The sequence below is a fragment of the Talpa occidentalis genome, unplaced genomic scaffold, assembly GCF_014898055.3.
Source record: "Talpa occidentalis isolate TD23 unplaced genomic scaffold, MPIMG_talOcc4v2.1 talOcc4.8, whole genome shotgun sequence".
NCBI classification, from domain to species: domain Eukaryota; kingdom Metazoa; phylum Chordata; class Mammalia; order Eulipotyphla; family Talpidae; genus Talpa; species Talpa occidentalis.
The window spans coordinates 65,858,073-65,875,448 of record NW_023605194.1 but is presented as its reverse complement, the minus strand read 5'-3'; the positions used below and the strand labels follow the sequence as shown (position 1 = coordinate 65,875,448).

General features: G+C 42.3%; 1 protein-coding gene across 1 annotated transcript in view; it reads right to left on the bottom strand.

Moving 5' to 3' along the window:
- PI4KA (phosphatidylinositol 4-kinase alpha) overlaps positions 1–17,376 on the bottom strand; it is a 159,908-nt gene that overhangs the window by 34,783 nt on the left and 107,749 nt on the right. Inside the window, exons 21-23 of the mRNA XM_037497929.2 lie at positions 6,217–6,353; positions 5,895–6,028; positions 2,911–2,993 (exon numbers count right to left, since the gene is read on the bottom strand). Coding sequence (XP_037353826.1) covers positions 2,911–2,993; positions 5,895–6,028; positions 6,217–6,353 — 354 coding nt within the window. The remainder of the gene's footprint in view (positions 1–2,910; positions 2,994–5,894; positions 6,029–6,216; positions 6,354–17,376) is intronic.

The following is a 17,376-nucleotide window of genomic DNA, read 5'->3' as shown; positions in this document are numbered from 1 at the left end:
ACACTGCCCTCCCTTGCCAACTCCATGACTCCCAGGCAAAAAAAAAAAAAAAAGAAAGAAAAGAAAAAAAGCAAACAAATAATTTCCTGACTATTGTGTGGGAGTGTAAAGCGTTCTACAAAGGACTTATAGGACAAAAGTCTTCTATGAAGCAGCATCTCAGAGTCCCTGGGGTGATTAAAAAAAAAAAAAAAATTAAGGATCCATTTTTAGACAAAAGAAAAAAAAGCTACTAGAAGTATCTGAAGATTGGTTTTCCACTGGCAAGAACAAATTGATAGAATTAGTGTACAAAAGACTCCTGGCAAGGAATGAACCCCTTTCTACTAATTGACTTTTATTAATACTAAATTTATTAATCTTAAGAATTATCCATCAGTAATCTACATATTTACCTATACAATTAATTAATCAAAATTTTGTGGAGCTCAAATATTTAAACATGATAGCAAATATAATCCAATTCTTCTAAGCAATTAATTAAAATATGGGTCTAGTATTTCAACTCTCTTAAATTTCAAATACCTTATAAATCAACACACAGACCAATACAATGCTGCTAAAATGTACCAGAATCAATAAGGGACTGATCACAAAGATCTACAAAGAGTTCACATGACTCAACAAAAACAAAGTAAACAATCTGTCAAAAAGGGCAGAAGAGCTAAAATGATACTTCTCCAAAGAGGAAGTACAAATGGTCAACAGGCATATAAAAAAATGTTCAACATCACTGGTAATCAGGGAAACAAAAATCAAAACCACAATGAGATACCACCTTTCACCAGTGAGAATGGCACATATTAAAAAAACAGGAAACAACAAATGTTGGCAAGGATGTGGAGAAAAAGGAACCCTGCTACACGGCTGGTGGAAATGCAAAATGGTCCAACCACTATGGAAATCTGTGTGGAAGTTCCTCAAACTACTAAAAATGGAACTTCCATGTGACCCAGCAATTCCACTCCTAGGGATCTACCCAAAGGACACAAAAACATTAATTCAAGAGGATACTTACACCCCTATGTTTACTGCAGTACTATTAGCAATAGGTAAGATACTGAAACAAGCCAAATATCCCAAAATAGATGACTAGATCAAGATGTAGTACATACACACAATGGAATATTACTCAGCAAAAAAAAAAAAAAAAAAAAAAAAACTCATGCCATTTGCAGCAACACGGATGGAGCTGGAAGGGATTATGCCCAGTGAAATAAGCCAGAAAGAAAAAGAAAAGTATCATATGGTTTCACTTATAGGAGGAATGTAGGGGAACCAAATAGGGGATCAGGGAAAAAAACTAATTATAATAAATTAAGAAACAAAATTAACAGGTAATATTAATCAGAGACACTCTGCAAGGGAAGGGGAGGGAGAGGGATCAAAACAGGGGAGGGAAGAACACAAGGGACTACGGTGATGGTGCACGGGTGAACTGGTGATGGGAATTATTTGGGGAAGACACCTGAGAAGAGAAAGCACACATTGTACAAAAATGAAGAAAGATGTAAAGTATATATAAAATATAAATAAATAAAATGTATCAGTATCCTTATACCAAAACTGGTCCAACACTGCCTATACCAAGCATTTAATGTTTCTTCTTTGCTGTCTCTATCTGAATATCTTTTAACTTTTATTCCTATTCTTATGTTTGCCTCACTAGGGCTGGGGAAACTGTAGTATTTTTATACTACCCCAGAGTTTCAATTATTTTTCTGTCTTGCTAGGGACCTGATCCTCTTAATCAGGGCTGGTTCCAGCTGAGATGCTCTGTACATTCAGGGTCTGAGGACATTTGTGTCACGGGACTTTTGACTCTTTGGGTTTCATACAGATTTTTGTATTCTGTAACTTTCCCAGATGTGATGCAGCCCTTCAACAAGTCACCCATAGGTACTGACCTGCGATCCTGACATTCTGGCCTGACCTGATGGCATCACTGGAAATGTTCACAGCCTTGAGTGGAGACACTTCATAATGGGCGGGACTGCTGGGGTGTGGAGCCCCTCATTTTGAGGAACAGGTTCCTTGCAGCAAACTCTTTGTGGAGCCCTTGGACAACCCAGAATCGTTAACTGGGTGCTCTGTGGAATCCCCCAACCCATCACCTGCAGGGAACCCTTCCTACCTGGTCATTCTCCAAGATGAGGCCTGATCCCACTGCAGGTACTGGGCCTCTTTCTAGATGGTGTGGCTCCTTTGTGCTTATACAAGATAAATAGCTACTTCACAAATACATGATGGAAAACACACACATATATATATTTACAATATGTATACTATAAGTGTGTGTGTGTAAGTGTGTGTGTGTGTGTGTGTGTGTGTGTGTATCCTAGACTATCTGTCCTGCTTTGGTAATAATTATCTTTACTTTTATATAAACTTTGCTCTTTTTGGAGAATCATGTGAACTCAATTTTGTAGTCTAAAACTTGTCTCAGTTAAGCAAAATAGTAAGAATATTGTATTAACATTCAAAATCTGATCATTTCTCCCCTAGGAGATCCTTTAAACCAATTCTTGATCCTCTCAGCCTGCTTCAGATATTTGAAAAATATGACGGCTTCCTGGCAATAAGTTGCTTCAGGTGCTTCAGGAGATCAGCAATCATCCAAGGAACCCAGGATCCTTTTAGCAGAGTCCCCTTCAGGGACCAAAATCTTGGCATTAGAGCCTCCTTGAGCACCTATAATGGGTAGGAGTGATGCTCCTTTTCTTCTTAAACCCTTGTAGCTTGGCAGAGCTAGAAATACATACATTAAGGTCACATGTTTTACACTGATCTTCTCAACAGTGTTCAGCTTCATAAACTATTTTCTCCACACAGAGAGAAAACAGGGAATAGCACTTCCTTTATATTATTAAAGTTCAATTCATCATGCAAGTACCACAATAATAAACTTACCAGACTTGTCTTTCTGAATAGCTTTATCTTCAAAGTAGCAGAACATGACCTGGAAGCGGTCAGGATCTGTTGAACGTAGTACCCTAACAAGGGGAACAACTTTGAGTAAAGTTTGAAAATTCCAGGTCTTTTCCTATCACAGATTTGATACTGCCCACAACTGTGACGTCATGAGAAATAGATGCACTATGACACTCCAAAGGGGCAAATGCTGATATGGGCTTTCTGGAGGGCAGTTGTCCACCATCTGTCATAATATTCCCACACAGTTCCACGCAGCAACCCACATTAAGGATTACACACATAAGACTCTTCTAACCACACTGGCTGAATATCCAGTAACAGAAGATGGATCTGCTAGACCTAAGTATATGTACCATTTGCGGGCACATCACACAGTCACCAAACGAGAGGTAGCTCTATGTGCTATACAGAAAAATACAATTACTGCTAGGTGAAAAAAAGAATGGTACAGAAGACACAGGTATAGCATGACCCCACTGATAGTTTTCCTAAAGGACTCAATGTGCCTTGTATATGTGGAGGATATATATGCTTGCATATGCACAGAAAGTTCTGGAAGGAAAAGTAAGAGACTATCAACATTGGGCATCTCTGACCTTAGGGCTAGGAAAGTGATATTTGTATTTTTCACCTTAAACACCTTATATACCACCCCAGTGTTGTTTTTTTGTTTGTTTGTTTGTTTTTTTGTTTTATAAATATGGACATTTTTACTTTTATAGTAAAAAATGTCTTTAGCCTTGAGGAAAATGAAAGGAAAGAAATGCATACTCTTGAGCCATGGCCTCTGTGAAGCGGGGGATGTTCAGGGCTTGGGGGGCTCTGCTAAGACAGTGTGGGCTATTGCTCAGCACAGTGCATTAGGAACTTCTGCACCAACCTCTAAAGGGTTAAGCCTCAGCAGAACAGGCCAGGGGGTACATGCATTTTTGTCTTCCTTTTTTTTTTTAAGATTTATTTATTTACGCATAGAAGAATTGGGGTCTAGGCCAAAGGTTCGGGGGAGTTAGGGGAGAGAGGATTCAACAGAGACAGAGTGGGAAGCAGAACAGGCAGATCTACTGAAATACATTGCTGAGGGGAGCAGCAAGCGAGACCGGAGACAGATAGCATTGCTGCACCATGTGGGTTAGCTCCCTAGCCACGGATCAAATGCATACTGCAGTGGATGGTAAAAGCTTGATAGTGCTGAGACTTTAACCCCTGCACATAGCTTTAATGTTATTTCTCACATTTTCCACTTTGTTGGTTAAAAGCTCTCTCAATAACTAATGGCTGGGATTCTAAACCTTTGAATAAAGGTTTTGGGTTGCTTTTCCAAACTAACAAGAGTACTTTCAGGGGCCTGGCAGGCAGCCCGAATTAGGAATTGAGGTCTGGGAGCTGCCTTTAGACAGGCCCTTTGGTCTCTTTTGTCATCCAACTATTCTGTCAAGAAAGAGCCTGTCTTGAGAACCTGAGACTGCCTTTCACAGGCACAGAGGTGGGAGGAGGAGGAGAAGGCAGCCTTGTCTGTAGAAACATGAGGCACACAAGGTTGAGAGGATCTGGGCACATTTGAAAGCTAGCAGTCATACATGCTAGTGGGAACTGTAGGGGATGGTGCTGTAGAGGATGGTGGTAAGATCAGTGGCTTGTTTTCCCTTTATATATTTCCAAGGTTTTGTGTAATGTTCTCCTGTGACTTTTGTAACTAAGTAGGAAAAATGAGAAAAGCAAAGAAAGTCAAAATTCCCTTGGCTCTATGTGACACTGGAGAAAAGATGTCACTAGTTTTCAAATTCTGCTCTGTTGTGGCTCCCTGGAGCTGCTGAGAGGCAAGGAAAAAGTTCAGGGGTAAAGATTAATTCCCAATTAAGTAAATCAGCCTTAATCTATTTTATATATTGAGCTTCCAAGTAAACTCCCTTTACCACAGAGTTTCATGACATCAAATAAACGTTAAAATAGTGGTGTCTCCAAATAGCCCTCCTTGCAAGAATAACATTTTATTTTGCAAACAATTTGAGAAGGGCATTATTCTAATGATTTACTGCACCAATCTGGTGCACTTAAATAGGCTCAGTGTAATGTGAGCTTTATTGGTGACAGGGAAGTATCAGTCGGTAGCTAAGTGTATTTGGAAGCAACCCAGTGGTGCCATCAGCCTTATCACAGTAGGTTTGGAGCACCCACACTGGCAGCAGCAGACAGCTGGGGTATGAGCACCCTGGATGCTTCTTCCAGCCTTCCTTTACTATAGACAGCCAGGCACAGTGCTGAAAAGTCTTTTTGGACCTCAGCACAAATCAGGGACTATTTTACCCTGGGCAACTTACTTAACTGCTTAGTGTCTCAGTTTCCTCATCTGCAAAATGGGTATGTAATAGAACCTACCTCACAGGTTTGCTAGAGAGCAAATCAATACACACAGTACAGTGCCTGGCATAGCGTAAGTACTCACTCCATGTAAATGCTGGTATTGTCATGATGACAATTACTGATCATAACAATTATTGCAGCTGTTATGTTAGCTGTGGCTACAGATGCTTCCTGAGAGTCAGGCTACCCTGTGGGATTATTCTGAAGCAGGCCCTTTCCAACTTCCCATTTGCTGTCTGTATTCAACTGTTATCCTAGAATATTCTCAGTCGGGGTTGGTTCCTAATTAGTGTTCTTGCCCAGTCAAGTAAGCTGAGTTTAAAATCTATTGTGACTGCTTAGAAGCTTACTCTCTATGGAGGTGATAGGGGTGAAAACAGTTTTGAAAACAGGGGTGAAAATAGGTTGTTCTTAGACATGACGTTTGGTGCTCAGGAGGCAGGAGCACATAAGAAAAGAAGAGTGTTTTTGTGTATTTGGTTCTTCTAATAAAGTTTACATGTCTTGGGAAGAACTGAAAAATGTTCTACGCCTAAAAGACACAAACAATTTAAAATCAGCTCAATTGTAGATGTACAGGGAGGCAAAGACTTGTCTACCTCATATATTCCAGCCGGTAAACAGACAAGAGATAGGTGGACATGGCGAAGTCCAGCTTGTTGATGAGGGCAGACACTTCAGGGGCAGGGTCCAGAAGGTTGATGATGGTGCTTCGGAGTTCACTCAGTTCAGCCTGGAAGAAAAGGGATGTTTGAAAGCTCAAGTAGAACATTTTAGGGGAAGACCACCTTCCTCCAGGAGACATGAACCCCAAGGATAAACACATGTCAACAAGGATAACAAAAGGATGTGTTCTTATTGTTCTAGAGATCTTGCAAAACCCCTGCCCTGCATCATCTGTCCTTGGCAGGACATCCTTACAGGGGTGACTGTGTCATTTTTCATCGCCGAATTATACTGGAGAACGGACCGCAGCGGTTCTTTGCTGGGAAAGGTAAGCAGGGGGGACTTGGTGGCTATTTCACAGACCCCCTCATACCACTCTTCCGGCCAGAGTCCTGCAAGAGAGAGCGTATGTGTGAGACTAGCAAGACTGTCGTGCTTCTCATTGGCATCAACATTGACAATCTGTAACATCATCATCCTTTGTTTGAGCCAGTTATCCTAAAACAGGGCATAGAAACGTGTCTGTCACCTAACCTGAGCAAGTTTTCCCTAAGATATGTGGCATTCTTAGAACCCAAACTACATCTGGGAAGTGCATCATCTGTGAATACTTGTAGGAAAGGAGCAACTGTATTTCAACTGAATTTGAAGGTGTGCAGCACATTCATCACCAGGTTGAGTTCTACAGCGCCTATTTTTCACTCTGCACTTATTTCCTAGGACAGCACACATACCCTACCTGACCCCTCCACAGCAAATCCCATCAGTACAGAATACAGCCAAAAATCCCGGAAGAGCTTCTGCAATCGAGGCTTAGCTTCCTTGATGGGTGGCAACCGTCGGGTAAGCTGATGTGCCAGGGGGAGAAGGAGAAAAAGAGGTTAATTGCTCATGCAACTCCAAAATCAACAAAGGTGAAATCAACAAGACTCATTTTCCAACAGCATTCTCCTAGAATCAGACTTGGTAGGAAAAGGCTCACTGAGCAGTGACCAACACTTCTTGGTAAGTTCACCACTTGGCCAACATTGAGGATCAAATATTCTGCTTTAAAGTTGTCTGTACTTCCTAGAGTTCTTCCATAGAAGTGTTCCTTCCACAATCAGAGAGAGGGTGTAGGTGCTAGCTCAGGGTTTGCAACAGGCTGTGTGGGAAAAGAGCAGTTTCTCCTTGAAAGCTACCAAAATGTTGTGCCCTTAGGGAGTCAATCATTCAGAAAGACCTAAGAATGTAGGGAGCACTCTGGGAAAGTGCTGAGAGGTAGAAAATGCTGGAGAGGGCAGCAGTGGACAAATGTAGCTCCGGCAGGAAGCAAGAGCCACAAGAGCACAGTTGATAAGAGGTTTTCAGCTTGCCAGTGGCCAAGGATGGCAGGTATAATAACAGGCTGTGGGACTGACTGCCTTTGAAGTGATGTACCTGCCTGGGACGAGGCCCACATAACAGTGGAAGCATGACAGAGGTTCCTAGGCCACAGTCTTGGGTCAGTGTTCAAGGTCAGGCTTCCAGAATATTTCACTCTCAATGGATAACAGACCACAAGTGAGTGGGAGACCCAAGGTACTACTGGCACAAGACAAAGTGACTCTCAAAAATCTACCTCTGACTAGGGACTTTCCCCATGACTGAGATTCTTGGCGTTCTCCTGAGGATATGGGGCTGGAAGTACCCTGTGGGTTTCCTTCCCCCTGCTCTGACAATTCCTGGCAACTGTGCCAGCTGAGAATGTGCTGATCCAAAGGGAAGGGAAGCCTACTGTGGAATCATAAAAGGAACTACAAGTGCTCTGAAGTATGCTGAGACAAAAGTCATGGGATGGCTGTGGCTGGTAACTATCCTGTTCAGAGACATTGCTGCACTTCAGGGAAGACAGAAAGGAGGCAGGAGTGACTAGAAAAGGATCTTTAGATGATGGGGCTCTGGTCTGGCCCCAAGTCAGTAGAGGCAAAAGCTGAAGAAAGGGTTACAAAAGATAACTGACGGGCTTTCTCCTAACAAGATCAAGGTCAGGGGGAAAAGAATGAAATGGGTAAAGAAGACAAAAGATGAAAAAAAAAAAAAAACCAAATGCAAATCATGAATCTCGACTGGATCCTAGATTTTTTGCAAAGCTATCAAAGTAGTCATGAGGAAGTCTGACTTGACCAGAAGATCGATATCTGAGACTGTGCTCTTCCCAATGTAACAGAGACACAAAGCAGAGACAAGACCCTTCCTCTTAAGAGACAGTGGCTCCTGTGCCCAGTGTTGGTGTCACACACTTTCAAACACTTCAGGAAGAGACTCTCCTCCCCCAAAACATGCAGGCGGAAGTATGCACAAATGGCAAAAACCGTTTTATCTAAGGTGGTATTTGAATATCCTTTATTCAATTCTTCCATATATTTAAAAATCTCAAAATAAAAAGTTAGAAAAAATATCTATGAGGCAACACTATTTGAACCTGGAAAAGAAGCAATGGAGTATGTGTGACAGAGGGGTCCGCTTTACCATGGGGACCCAAATCATGTACCTTTAATGAAGAATAGGTCCAAAACTGTGAAAAGTGGCAAGAAGGGCTAAAATCTAGTTTTTCAGTAATGGGTTACCTGACCAGAAATCCAAATATACAGGAAACATTATTGGTTTTGGTTTGAAAATAACAAAAGTTGCGTAATCATAGAAAAGAAATTCCAATAAAGTATATAGAGCATAATAAATGAAAGCTTTCCACCTCCTGCTGTTTCCAATGTTAAAAGCTGGCTGCCTCTCCTTCCTGATCCTTTCTGTCAATAAAAATGTACACTATGGAAGTGGTAATAGCTAATGTTTACAGAGTATTGATTGTTCTGAGCACCAGTCTATGTGCTTTCCATACAGTTAACATGTTATTGAATTTTCACAATGACTATACAGTTGGTATAACCATTGCCCTCCTATCAGAGGAGAGAGCACAGAGAACAGGAGGTAGGGATTGGAGTGTGACTTCAGCTGGGGGGTTAGTGGTAAGAGAGTAGTAGCCAAGTGACTGTTTGGATGGAAGATGCTCCTGTAGAAAGAACAGGAAGGGTTAAAGCTCTGACAGGAGCCAGGGCTCAGGGTGTGTGAGAAGAGAGGATGGAGGCATCTGGCCAGGAGCAAATTGTGTAGGGCTTAGCAGACCCCACAGAGGAAGAAACAGCGTCTTCAAGCTGGCCTGAAGGCACACATGCTGAAGACTTAGTATCGAGAAGGAATAATGAAGGTTCTGGAAAAAACAGCTGGTCAAACCTATTGAATATTAACCAAAGTCACATCCAACTACACCTTCTAGACCCTGAAGTCAATGAATAGCCCTTTGTATGCCGTAAGTTCTAAATCCAAGAAACACACATGTTCTCTACAGGCCCCTCACACACCCATAGATTCTGAGTCACACTCACTTAGAAAGGTTGTCTGGGTGACACTACCAAACACACTTTGGTGCACTGAAATCAGGGAGCAGAGCTCTGTGGTAATTTGCTTTCCAGACAACCCAGAGTACTCATATAATTTTTTTAATTACAAAATTAAGACTTTAAAAAAAAAAAAAAAGATTTATTTATTTATTTATTTATTTATTTATACAAGCACTGAATACAGTCAGAAGCGTGGGAGGGTGAGAGAATTCACCAGAGCCAGAGCAGGAAACAGAACAGGCAGATTGACGAAGAAATACACTGCTGAGGGGAGCAGCAGGCGCTGCAGGAGAGGTCTGTTGCGCCATGTGGGACCCTCGCCAGCGGCCAGGGATCGAACCGGCGCTGCAGAGGCTGCGGGCAGCTTCGCAGCCCAGTGCTCAAACCGCTGCGCCTCCAGGAGAGGCCCAAATTTAAGACAATTTTTAAAAAAAGATCATAGCACCACAGATCCCTATGAAGGTCTAAGTGGACCTGTGCTTTAGTTACACTGCTAAGTAACACCGTCCATCTCAAAAAGGAGCTGGACTGCAAATTCTGGCAGAGAATACAGAGATACCTGACTAGAGAAAGGGCAATGCCCAGGTCTCTTTATGCTATAAATCATTAATTGAAAGGTTCGGGGCCTCCCCGGTGGCGCAGCGGTTGAGCGCTGGGTTGCGAAGCTGCCCGCAGCCTCTGCGGCGCCGGTTCGATCCCCGGCTGCTCCCTGGCCACCGGAGGAGGGCCCCACATGGCGCGCCCTCTCCTGCCGCCCGCTGCTCCCCTCAGCAGTGTACTTCGGTCCTTCTGCCTGCTCTGCTCCCCGCTCTGGCTCTGGTGAATTCTCTCACCCTCCCGCGCTTCTGACTGTACCCAGTGCGTGTATAAACAAAAACAAACAAACAAATAAATAAAAACATGCCTCTATTAAAAAAAAAAAATTCTTAAAGAAAGGTTCGGCGTGGTAAAGAAAAGGAGAGCCAGGCTACATTTCTCAAAGGGAGGGAAAGTTTATTGCGCCCCGGGTGGACCTCACAGACCCAAGGTGGGGGTCAGTGAAGCCGTGCACCTTGTTAGGGGGAAGCAGGGTTTTATAGGGTGAGGAGAGGTTGGGTGGGTAGTTGGGCTCATATGGTGGGAAAAGTTTGTAGGGCAGGTAGAGGTTCTTTGTCTGAGATGAGACTCGTAGTGGGAGGGGGGAGGCTCATTGTCTGAGTCCTCCAGGCAGGTATCCACATTCCTGCCCCCAGGTGGGCTTCCTGGTTGGCTCCTGCATTCTAGCTTCCTGCATGGACCTTTCATTAATCTTATACTCCCCCTCCATTTTTCACTGAGAAACAAGCTCACAGACACTGGTTCAGTAGCTGAACTAGCTGCATTAGCCCTGAAGACCAGGCTGAGGCCAGATATTACAATCATCCAAGAGGGAAAAAACATAGTTGGAGGGCAGATGAGCAGCCTCAACTTTCAGGGCAGCATTAGCTTTCACAGATGCAGCCCAGCCCTAGAAGTCTGAGGAAGGTCTTGGTTATGTAGTAGCTTTGTCAAGGGCTGTTCCTGTAAGCACACTGACACAACAGTCATGCATCTAAAACATCACTTACAGGGAGGGGGCGGAGCAACATGGCGGCGAGGAGACGCTGCGAGCGAGATCTCCCATTAAAAAAAGTGAATAGGGAGGAAAAGCGGCAGGTCCCAGTGAGAACTGGGACACGGAAGATAAACGGGTGACTCCAGCAAACTACCCGAAGAAGAAAGTGGCCATAAAGAGGACTAGAAGGGAGGGAAGCGCAGAACCCTGCTCCCCTCCCCCGCCCACAGAGGCGGCACTCTCCGACCGGCAGAGAGGGAGAAAAACAACAAACCAAAACAACCCACAAGAACAAACTACGCAGCAAGCGGGACCGTGAGTGGAAAGGAACTATTGCAGCCACCACACCCGTGAACGGGAGCTGAGGCGAACCCTGCAGGATTCGCCGCAGCGAGCGAACGGCTCCGGGCGCCATTAGAGAAGAACAAAGACCCCGGGAGACCCGCACACAGCCCGGGCTGCCGGTAAGCTGGCGCAAAACGCGGCGCGCTCGGGGAGCTTGAAAAGCAAGTGCAGACCGGAATCGCGGCTGCCCAGGAACCCGCTCCTGCGACCTAGGCTTGCGGGGAGACGACCTAGGCTTGCGGGGAGACGCGCGGAGGTCCTCACTGAGGTGAAGGTCCCTCCCTGAGTAAGCAGGAACCAGGCACCCGGGCACGGGAGCGGTGCAAAAGGCGCCATTCCTGCGCCACTGAACTGGGCTACAGCCCGCGTCCTGGAACTGAGGGCTTTGAACTGAGACCCGGGGCACGAAAATTCGGGGCGTGGGTTCTCCACGACGGTGGGGCACAAGGCAGACACAGCACCCAAAGCTGTTGAGGTGTACCCTACCATTCCCGCTCTGTTCCCTGTCCCACGGGGTGGGGGGGACGAAAACAGCCCCACAAGGACAATAGGAGAGATCTCTGGCGCCACCTAGTGACCAGGAAAAAAAAGTCACTAACACCCCATAGAACAGGAAATTTCTTAAGACTGCTTGAAAAGGGCAGAAGGCTTCTGCAGTGGCCAGCCGGGAAGTTATTCCACGCCAGGCCCCTTCCGACCAGCAGTCTGAGCCACAGAGGGAGCAGGCACGCACGTCGGGGCAGACCGGGGGCGCAGAAGAGTGTGCCTGAAACCGGAGGCGCAGGGACTGCATCCCGCTTCGCCATTTGAGAACAGGGACATTTCTTCAGTAAAAACTGCCTAAAACCAGCAGAAAGCTCCCCCAGAAGGCAGAGATGGCTCCTGGAAGAGCCAGAGGGGAGCGGAGAAGTTCACCCAAGATGCCAGTCAGTCCGAGCATCACAGTGTCCCAACGCATACGACAAATTAGAAAACAGACAGTAGGGAAGTAGAAGAACCACACGCAACCTAACAACTCCTCAGGAAAGAAGCACACCACAAAAGAAAACCCCTCCCCAGATTGCAACGACAGCAATTGGAAGAACTTCTGAGCCTTCCAGAAAGAGAATTTAAAATTGCCATGATTAAAAAAGTGATAGATCAGAAGAAGAAATTGAGTCCCTAAAGAGGGAAAACAATGGTCAGAAGAATGAAATTGAGTCCCTAAGAGGGAAGTAAAAGAAATGCAGGAGATCAAAGAATTAATGGAGGAACTAAAGAACTCCGGGAAAAGCAAGGAAAGCAGAATAGATGAAATGGAAGAACGAATAAGTTCTCTTGAAGACACAGAAATAAAAAGAACCAAACAGAAAAGGAAAGAGAAGTACGAAGGAAAAAGAATGAAGAAAGACTTCGAGAACTATCTGACTCCATGAGGAAAGGAAATATAGAGTTATAGGAATTCCAGAAGGAGAGGAGAGAGATGTAGGAACAGAGAAAATATTCCAGGAGATAATTGAAGAGAACTTCCCAAATGCAAAGAAGGAGCTGAAAATTGATATACAAGAAGCAAGAAGAACACCAAACTTCCACGATGAAAGGAAAAACACAGCAAGACACATAATAGTAAAGCTCCCAAGAATCCAGGACAAGGAAAAAATAATGAAGCTGACAAGAGGGAAGAAACAGATAACATTCAAAGGAAAACCAATCAGGCTGACATCAGACTTCTCTGAAGAAACACTACGGGCAAGGAGAGAGTGGAGGGACATAGTCAACAGACTCCAAGAAACAGATGCCAACCAAGAATACTCTATCCCGCAAAGCTCTCTTTCCTCATGAAGAAAGAATATGGACCTTCCCGACAAAGAGAAACTCCGGAATTTCATTGCGACTAAACCCCACTCCAAAAAAATACTACAAGGAATCCTAAAGCCAGAACCTCAGAGGGACGAATAACAACGAAAGAAGACAAAAAAAAAAAAAAAAAGTTATTAAAAAGAATAAATAAAATCAAAGGAAAGACAAACATAATGGCAAATACAGATGCTAACATATCAATATTAACTCTAAATGTAAATGGACTAAACTCTTCATAAAAAGACACAGAGTTGCAGCCTGGATTAAGAAACAAAACCCAACCTTTTGCTGTCTCCAGGAAACACATTAGCTACAAAAGATAAAAATAGGCTCAAAGTCAAAGGATGGAAAACAATCCTACAAGCAAATGGGCCAAAAAAGAAGCAGGAACAGCTATACTTATATCAGATAAAACAGACTTCAACTCAAAAAAATAAAAGAGACCCCAATGGTCACTACATTATGATTAAGGGGACAATACTTCAAGAAGAAATAACACTCATTAACATATACTCACCAAACGAAAGAGCACCAAAATATATCAGACAACTGTTGTCCTCTCTGAAAACAGACATCAGAGAACACATATGTAGTGGGAGACTTCAACACAGCACTATCAACAATGGATAGATCAACAAGACAAAAAAAAGTAAAGAAACTAAAGCTCTAAATAAGGACCTAGAGCATTTGGGCTTAACAGACATCTATAGAACACTAAACCCAAAAAAACGGAGTACACATTTTCTCAAGCGCACACGGATCATTCTCCAGGATCGATCACATACTGGGGCACAAGACAAACATCAACAGATACACCAAGATTGAAATCATACCAACCATCTTTTCTGACCACGAAGGCATCAAACTAGAAATAAAAATCATAAAAAGAAGCAAGGAACTATCCTACCTCATGGAGATTAAAAGCCACACTACTGGAAGACCACTGGACTAATGAGGAGATCAAAGAAGAAATTAAAAAATTCTTTGAATTGAATGACAAGGAGGACACCAATATCCTAAATGTATGGGATGCAGCAAAAGCAGTAATAAGAGGAAAATATATAGCAATAGAAGCTCACATCAAAAAACAAGAAAGAACTCAAAGAAACAACCTAATCTCGAAGCTCAAAGATCTAGAAAAAGAACAACAAAAAAAACCCCAAATCCAGTAGAAGAAAAGAAATAATAAAAACCAAAGCAGAAATAAATGAAATTGAAACTAAAAAAACAATCCAAAAGATCAATGAAACCAAGAGCTGGTTCTTTGAAAAAATAAATAAAATAGACAAACCCCTAGCCAGGCTCACAAAGGAAAAAAGGGAGAAAGCACAAATACACAGGATCATAAATGAAAGAGGAGAAATCACAACGGACACAGCAGAAATCAAAAGAATAATCAGTAACTACTATGAACAGTTATATGGAAACAAGTTCAACAATCTAGAGGAGATGGACAAATTCCTACAACTCTACAATCACCCAAAGCTAGATAAAGAAGAAATAGAACACCTAAACAGACCAATTACAAGCAGCGAAATTGAAATGGTAATCAAAAAACCTCCCAAAAACAAAAGCCCAGGACCTGATGGATTTACAAATGAATTCTACCAAACATTCAGAGACGAATTAGTGCCTATCCTTCACAAACTCTTCCAAAAAATTGAGAAGGAAGGGACAATACCAAACACGTTCTATGAAGCCAATATTACACTAATACCAAAACCGAATAAGGACAACACAAAAAGGAAAACTATAGGCCAATCTCCCTAATGAACACTGATGCAAAAATCCTCAATAAAATTTTAGCTATCAGAATCCAACAATGTATCCATAAGATAATTCACCACGACCAAGTTGGATTCATTCCAGGGGCACAAGGATGGTTTAACATCCGAAAATCAATCAACGTTATCCAACACATCAACAAAAGAAAATAAAAACCATATGAATATCAATAGATGCTGAGAAAGCTTTCGACAAAGTGCAACACCCATTCATGATAAAAGCCCTTGAAATTCTTGGGATACAAGGAACATACCTCAACATCATAAAGGCCATCTATGACAAGCCAACAGCCAGTATCATTCTCAATGGTGAAAAGCTGAAAGCAATTCCATTAAGATCTGGAACAAGACAAGGATGTCCACTCTCACCACTGCTTTTCAATATATACTGGAAGTCCTAGCCAGAGCAATAAGACAAGAGAAAGACATCCAAGAATCCAATAGGAAAAGAAGAAGTCAAACTATCACTATTTGCAGATGATATGATATATACATAGAGAACCCCAAATCTCCACAGAAAAACTAATTCAACTCATCAGTCAGTTCAGTAAAGTGGCAGGATACACAAATCAACACGCAAAGTCAGTAGCCTTCCTATACACAAACAATAAATCTGAAGAAGAAGAAATCAAAAAAAAACCCTTTTTATTATTGAAACAAAAAAAAATCAAATATTGGGAATAAATCTAACAAAAGAGGTAAAGGACCTATACAAAGAAAACTATAAAACACTGTTAAAAGAAATAGAAGAAGACACAAAGAAATGGAAAGACATCCCCCCTCTGGATTGGAAGAATAAACATTATTAAAATGGCCATCCTACCAAAAGCGATATACAGATTCAATGCTATTCCAATCAAAATCTCAATGGCATTCTTCAAAGAAATAGAACAATTATTGATGAAATTCATATGGAATCACCAAAAACCCCGAATAGCCAAGCTCTACTGAAAAAAAAGAAGGAAATGGAGGCATCAAACTCCCAGACTTCAAACTATACTACAAAGCCATAATCATCAAAACTGCATGGTATTGGAAAAAGAAGACAAGACAGACATACAACCAATGGAATCGAATAGAAAATCCAGAAATAAACCCACAGATTTATGTCAACTAATCTTTGACACTGGAGCAAAGACTATGCATTGGAGCAAAGAAAGTTTGTTCAATAAATGGTGCTGGGAAAACTGGGTCGCTACATGCAAAAGAATGAAGCTTGACCACTACCTCACACCATACACAAAAATCAACTCAAAATGGATTAAGAACTAGACATAAGACCTGAAACCATAAAATACATAGAAGGAAATATAGGCGAAACACTACGGGATTTGCACATCAAAGACATCTTTACAGACACATCACACCAAAGCAGTGATAGTGAAGACAAAGATAAACAGCTGGGACTACATCAAATTAAAGAGCTTCTGCACAGCAAAGAGACAATAACAAAAACAAAGAGAAACCCCACCAACTGGGAGAACAATTTTTGCACCCAACACTAATGATAAAGGACTGATCACAAAAATCTGCAAAGAGCTGATGAGACTCAGCAACAACAAAGAAAATAATCCAGTCAAAAATGGGCAGAAGAGCTAAAAAGAACTTCTCTGAAGAGGAAATGCAAATGGCCAACAGACATATGAAAAAATGTTCAACATCACTTGTAATCAGGGAAATGCAAATCAAACTACCATGAGATACCATCTCACACCAGTGAGAATGGCACATATTAAAAACTAGCAACAACAAATGTTGGCGAGGATGTGGAGAAAAAGGAACTCTTCTGCACTGTTGGTGGGAGTGCAAACTGGTCCAACACTATGGAGAGCTGTGTGGAGATTTCTGGACCTACTAAAACAGAGCTTCCATATGATCCAGCAATTCCACTCCTAGGTATTTACCAAAGACACAGAACATCAATTCCAAAGAGCACCTGCACCCCTATGTTTATAGCAGCACTGTTTACAATAGCTAAGCTTTGGAAACAACCCAAATGCCCAAAGTAGATGACTGGATCAAGAAGATGTGGTACATATATACCATGGAATATTACTCAGCATTCAAAAAAGATAAACACATGCAATTGCAGCAACATGGATGGCGCTGGAAGGGATCATGCTCAGCGAAATAAGCCAAAAAGAAAAGAAAAATACCGATGGTCTCACTCATAGCAGGAATCTAGAAAACTTAAATAAGGGACCAGGAAATGAATATAAGAAAGTGAAAATCAAAATCAACAAAAACTATGAACCAGAGACACTTTTTGGGGGGTGGGGGGCGGGAGGGGGAAGGATTGGGGTCAGAATGGGCGTTTGCAATTGTATGGGGGAATATAAAATAAAATTTAAGATTAAAAAAAAAAAAAAAAACATCACTTACACCAGAAAAGTAGAGCAACAAATCAACAAATCACCCAGTAATGATTACATACACAGCTGGGATTTGTGCTGACAAA